The sequence below is a fragment of the Labrus bergylta genome, chromosome 19, assembly GCF_963930695.1.
Source record: "Labrus bergylta chromosome 19, fLabBer1.1, whole genome shotgun sequence".
Classification (NCBI taxonomy): domain Eukaryota; kingdom Metazoa; phylum Chordata; class Actinopteri; order Labriformes; family Labridae; genus Labrus; species Labrus bergylta.
In genome coordinates, this window is record NC_089213.1 from 12,917,907 (window position 1) to 12,923,778 (window position 5,872).

The following is a 5,872-nucleotide window of genomic DNA, read 5'->3' on the forward strand; positions in this document are numbered from 1 at the left end:
TGTATTAAGGTGACCAAATAATGCTTCTATTTTCTTTGTTTTAGGGAGCCTGGCAGATTTCCTCTGCTGCTCTTACTGTGTGGGTTTTGTTTGTTTTCTGGGGTTCTGGGATCTCTGGAGTTGCCTCAGTAGGCGGACTAGTTTATTTATTTTTTGTTTTTCGTCTTGTTTTTTTTGTTTGTTTAATTGTCACCACTTCCCCAGCGCAGCATCAGGGCGGACCATCGGGGAGGGTCAAGGTAATTTTGGTTGCAAGCTAACGGAGGATCCAATTTCAGTGTGTGAACGCCACAAGTTTGCTGCATGCCAATAGTGTGATTATAGTTGAAGTTGGAGTGATATTGCATGCCTATACATAGTGTGATTATAGTTGAAGTTGCAGTGATATTGCATGCTCATACATTGTGTGATTAAGTTGCAGTGATATTGCATGCTCATACATTGTGTGATTAAGTTGCAGTGATATTGCATGCTCATACATTGTGTGATTAAGTTGCAGTGATATTGTGTGACAAGGAGTCTTTTTACTCCCTTACTGTAGAAGTGTGACACTGAATTCCTCCTCAGTAAAGCATCGAAATACTTGCCCAAGCCATACTTCCGACAGTAAGACATTGAAATTTGCGCCAATTATCTTATGGTGACTCATTAATTTTATGTTAATTAATTTAATAAACCTTGGAACCTTTTCTCTTTAAATCTGTTTCTGTGTTTCATTTTTGACTGGTCATTTATTTGACCCCTTTTGGGTACCTGAGATGGACAATTTTGTGAACACTAAACCCTTGAGTGAAAAAGAAATAGCCCATCTGGCATACAATAACTTGGAAGGGGCAGCTTGGACTGAGGTTAAGTTCTTATCTATAGAGACAAGGGAAAGTATCCATGGCATATTCTGTGTTAAGGGAAGTTTATGGTTGTTTACATTCCCATGTGTCCCTACAACATAAGTTTTTCAATCGTAAACAGCTAGAAGGGGAGTCTTTGCTTGACTACTCGCATTCTTTGATGGATTTAATGGACCAAATCACTAAAACTGGCGAGCAGGCGAGTGCTAAGTCACAGAAAGACCTTCGTGACCAATTTTGCGATGGTGTTAGAGACAGCAACCACAAATCAGTCAGAGTATGCAGAGCTAAGTGCCTAATCAAAGCCCAACGGTGTTACATATTACGGAAGCGTATTGCATTCATGTGGAGATTTTTTTTTTTGCCTGGTTTCTCGTTATAACGAGAAAAGATCTTATTATTACGAGAAAAGATCTCGTTATAACGAGAAAAGATCACGTTATAACGAGAAAAGATCTCATTATAACGAGAAAAGCTCTCGTTATTACGAGATAAAGATCTCGTTATAACAAGAAAAGCATTAGGGTGGTGGCTATGAGGAGGCACAGGTTTGTTTATGGGAGTGCACAGTACACCAGCGGCAGCTCATTACAAGGTGGAGAATCAGGTATTAGCTATAGTAATTGATAATTGGCTAACTAGTTAATGTTAAATGTATGTGTTTGTGTAACATTATACCAGAATGGCATCTTATTAATGGCTTTTTATCATTTAATGAGTCTCATTAAATGATATTCAACTGATCTTGGAGGAATAACGCAATGTCAAGTAGGTCAGAGTGTTCTTTCCGTCTGAAAAACCTTAACGCCTTCAGATGCCTGCGCAAAGTTGACATGCTCATGATAATACCATCTATGTTACTCAAAGACACTAATATTTCCCAATGTCTTAACCCAAGATGGAAATAAAACGCAATCAAATCAACCCTGGTCATCGTTACCTTTTCTTCCTCCCTCCTCTGCCTGCCACAATGCAAACTTCATTACCCCTCTAGTATCATTTTAGTCTGTTATGTGATCTTTTCTCGTAATAACAAGATCTTTTCTCGTTATAACGAGATCTTTTCTCATAATAACGAGATCTTTTCTCGTTATAACAAGATCTTTTCTCGTTATAACGAGATCTTTTCTCATAATAATGAGATCTTTTCTCATTATGAGATCTTTTCTCGTTATAACGAGATCTTTCTCGTAATAACGAGATCTTTTCTCGTTATGAGATCTTTTCTCGTTATAACGAGATCTTTCTCGTAATAACGAGATCTTTTCTCGTTATGAGATCTTTTCTCGTTATAAAGAGATCTTTTCTCGTTATGAGATCTTTTCTCGTTATGAGATCTTTTCTCATAATATCGAGATCTTTTCTCATAATAACGAGATCTTTATCTCGTAATAACAAGAAACCAGGCAAAAAAAAAAATTCTCCACATGAATGCAATACGCTTCTGTAACATATACATACATATATATAACTTATACTGCGTTTGTAGCGATACCGCATGGCCGTTTGGCGAACTGCACCAGTAACCTGTTGCTTGCTCTCCCTCGTGTGCTCGTCATACTCACCTGGTGCTCGGACATGTCCAGGCAGGCCTGCAGGGCCTGGTCCCGGGGTTTTTTCTGGATGAAGTGCTGAGCGAGGCTCGGGTCCGGAGGAACGTCCACCAGTAGCTCGGCGGGCCGGTCAGAGAAGAGGCACTGCCGGCCGAACTCCGCGCGGAGCTTCGAGTAAACATGAACGATCTCCATCCCGAGAGAAACGCACTCCGAGCGGCTCTAAAACGAGCTAAACAAGCACTAATCCCGGGCTAGAACAGGGATTTGAAAAAAGGCTCATACGGGCTGATACACGGATTTACACACGCACTAAAACGAGTACTAAACACGGACTAAACACAGACTTAACCCGGGATAATACAGGGACTAAAACAAGGACTGTAACGGACTAAACACGGTTTCAAACTCACTCAAGGGAGCTCGATACATCGGAGTTTGATGTATCCTAGCAACGCCATGCCGCGGAAAGTGCATAGACTGGGAAAGTGTCCCGTATCCTAGCAACAGCGACATGATTATTTTTCTATAAACTTTATTTAAGAAACATACACGAACATAACAAGTGGTGTTTGTTGAATCCTCAGACATGTAGCATTCTTTACTACTATAATTCACTTTGTTTAAACGGATATGACGACATACAGTGAAATATATTAAAGTAGCAACATTAAAATAAGTTTTGTATGGATGTATTATTGTGCTTAATACTTTTTTAAAATATAAATTACACTTCTTTATATACTGATGGATATCTGAACACATAACACTGATGTTTACATGAATACATCATAAACCTATGTTTCACAGTAACACCAAGCCTTCTTATCTGTACAGAAGTTCAAAGATTTACTCTCATTTATTTTCGGAATCATATTATATGATTACTTTTATATTTAAAAAATATGAGATGAATAAATCTGAGTATGTCTGTACACCAGACACAGTTGTTGTCGTTCCGCCTCCCGCACAGCAGGGCTCGCTGTCGTCCCTGCGCTTCGCTCCGCTGAAAGCGAACCGTCGTCGACGCGGAACTCAGTGTGTTTACGTCTCGTCCAGTCCGGTGTCCGGTCCCCGCCGCTGGCTGTCTTTGTTGGCAGAAAAAGGAGCAGGATGTGCAGGCTGCAGCTGCTGCGGGTGTCGATCCAGGAGCGGATGAGCGCCACCGCTGAAGCCTTCATGCTGCAGCTGGAAGAAGAAGAAGAAGCGGCTGAGATACCGGCGCTGAGGACGCTGCTCACCGAGCGGCTAACGGTGGCCGCGGAGGAGATCGTCGATCTGTTTAAGGAAACCGTGGCGGAGTACGAAGAGCGCGTGGAGCGGTCAGAGCGGGAGATCTGCCGCCAGAGGAGGCTGCTCGATGCCGTGCTGAAGCCCGAAGTCAGGCTGCACAGAGCAGGTCAGTCCCTGCACTCAGAACTCGGAGGACCCGCGGCAATATACACACACACACACACACACACACACACACACACACACACACACTCACACTCTCTGCTCTAAAATGAATCGATGCAGTCTCAGTGATTTTCTCAGTCATTTTAATGACTGACAGAAACAGAAAGCACCAAAGCTTCAAAGATAGAGAGAGAGATTAATTGTGTTTTTGCTTTGGCAACATGTTTGACTCAAACGTCATGAGACGGAGAGGGTCTTCAGGTGTGTCAGTGTTCTTAAGGCGATGTTGTTTTTCTCATCAGACTCTCTGCACTCAGAGATCATTAACCACAGAGACCTGGAGCCCCTGGCGGATCCTGCAGACCTGAACCAATCAGAACCTGAAGAAGTTGACAGCCCCGCCTCCTGCTCAAGGCCTCCTGGCTCCTCCTCACCCTCCTTCCAACAGCCCTCCTTGCCCTCCTCACCCTCCTTCCAACAGCCCTCCTCGCCCTCCTCACCCTCCTTCCACCAGCCCTCCTCCCCCAGCAGCTCAGCGGCCCACAGTGAGGGGGATCCAGACAGCGACTGGACCAGACAGAGCCGAACTCTGAGGTCACCTAGGAAAAAGAGGAAGAGAGGCCGGCCGCCGCTGGCCGGCAGAAACAAACCGCCGCTCGCAGTCACAAACAAACGGAAGCGGTCAGCACCCACTCAACGTTTTAACTGTAAGGTGTGTGGCCGCACTCTGCAGGGTAAAGGCTACCTCCTCAAACACGTTCTGCAGGTCTGCGCCCAGGACAAAGACTGCCGCTGCGGCTTCTGTGGCGAGTGTTTAGACTCCGCCTCCAACCTTGCCAGTCACCTACAGATGCACCAGGTGAAAAGTAAAACCTGCTCCTTCTGTGGAAAAACCTTCAATTCCATTCTGGCACAGGAACTGCATGTGCGACTGCACACCGGAGAGAAACCGTACACATGCGACATCTGCGGCAAAAAGTTCAGTCAAAGGGGAAACCTGTCGTCACACATGCGCGTACACACCGAAGAAAAACAGTTCAAGTGTACTGAGTGCAGCCGTGCCTTCTGCCACATGTCGTCTCTGGAGCGACACCTGCAGGAGCACCGGGAGGAGCAGGGACTGCACACCTGTGGCGTCTGCGGGAAGGAGTTCATGAAGGCGCACGGCCTGCAGCGACACGTGGCCAAACATGAGAAGGAACGCGCAGATAAACCTAAGAGGCTGCGCAGCTCAGAGCCGAGACACATCTGCAAAGTTTGCGGGGACGTCTTTCAAAGGAGGTCTTACTTGGTGACACATGTGGAGACTCACCTGCAGGACCCAGACTGTCGCTGTGGACTCTGTGGACACCAGTACCAGTCCCCCGCCAGTCTTTCTGCTCACCTGAGTTCGCACCGCGATTTCAGCAACACGTGTCACATCTGTGGGAAGAACTTCCCTGCTCACTCTGCTCTGGAGTTACACTTAAGGGTCCACTCAGGAGAGAAACCCTTCATCTGCAGCTTCTGTGGGAAAGCCTTCAACCAGAGCGGCAACCTAAAGATGCACCTGAAGATCCACACGGGGGAGCGGGCGTTCTCCTGCAGCCTCTGTGGGAAGGGCTTCACTCAGAAAAATACTCTGGACACACACGTACGCTTCCACAACAAAGAGAGACGCTTCCTGTGCCAGGTGTGCGGAAAGGGCTTCATGCAGGACGTGGACCTGAAGAGACACATCCTGATCCACACCGGAGAGAAACCATACAGCTGCACAGTCTGTGGAAAGAGTTTCCAGGCCAGACGCTCGCTTAACGGACACCTAAAGGTCCACGTCATGACTGGGTCCAGGCCAGATCAGAGCTCAGAGCAGCAGAGGACAGACACTTTCTACTCGGGCTTCATTCAGCTGTAGGGGCGGGGCTTAACATTGACTCTGTGTTTGCATGTTTCCGGTTAGAGAGGAAGGACTCACCTGTTGGTTTAACTGACTTTACAGTTAATAACAGAACCATCTGCCAGAGTTCTGACCCTCTTCAGCTTCATCATTTCTCTGTTTGTCGGTGCTGTCCAATAAAGTTTAAATCAAAATGA

General features: G+C 45.8%; 2 protein-coding genes across 3 annotated transcripts in view; one reads left to right on the forward strand and one right to left on the reverse strand.

Moving 5' to 3' along the window:
• Window positions 1-3,265, reverse strand: part of dnai2b (dynein, axonemal, intermediate chain 2b) — a 12,683-nt gene extending 9,418 nt beyond the window's left edge. For both annotated transcript variants that reach the window (XM_065948281.1, XM_020651687.3), the window contains exon 1: window positions 2,414-3,265. In XM_065948281.1, coding sequence (XP_065804353.1) covers window positions 2,414-2,596 — 183 coding nt within the window. In that variant the 5' untranslated portion in view covers window positions 2,597-3,265. The remainder of the gene's footprint in view (window positions 1-2,413) is intronic.
• Window positions 3,266-3,514: 249 nt separating this feature from the next.
• LOC114921175 (gastrula zinc finger protein XlCGF57.1) lies at window positions 3,515-5,872 on the forward strand. Its single transcript, XM_029280726.2, has 2 exons — window positions 3,515-3,800; window positions 4,102-5,872. The coding sequence occupies exons 1-2, from the start codon at window positions 3,515-3,517 to the stop codon at window positions 5,691-5,693; spliced, it is 1,878 nt and encodes a 625-aa protein (XP_029136559.2). The 3' UTR covers window positions 5,694-5,872.

What these genes read in the sequence shown, in the direction of transcription:
- LOC114921175 (XM_029280726.2), top strand. Translation starts at nt 3,515, where the DNA reads ATGTGCAGGCTGCAGCTGCTGCGGGTGTCGATCCAGGAGCGGATGAGC. An exon ending in AGTCAGGCTGCACAGAGCAG is followed by an intron (nt 3,801 to 4,101) that starts GTCAGTCCCTGC and finishes TTTTCTCATCAG; the next exon opens with ACTCTCTGCACTCAGAGATC.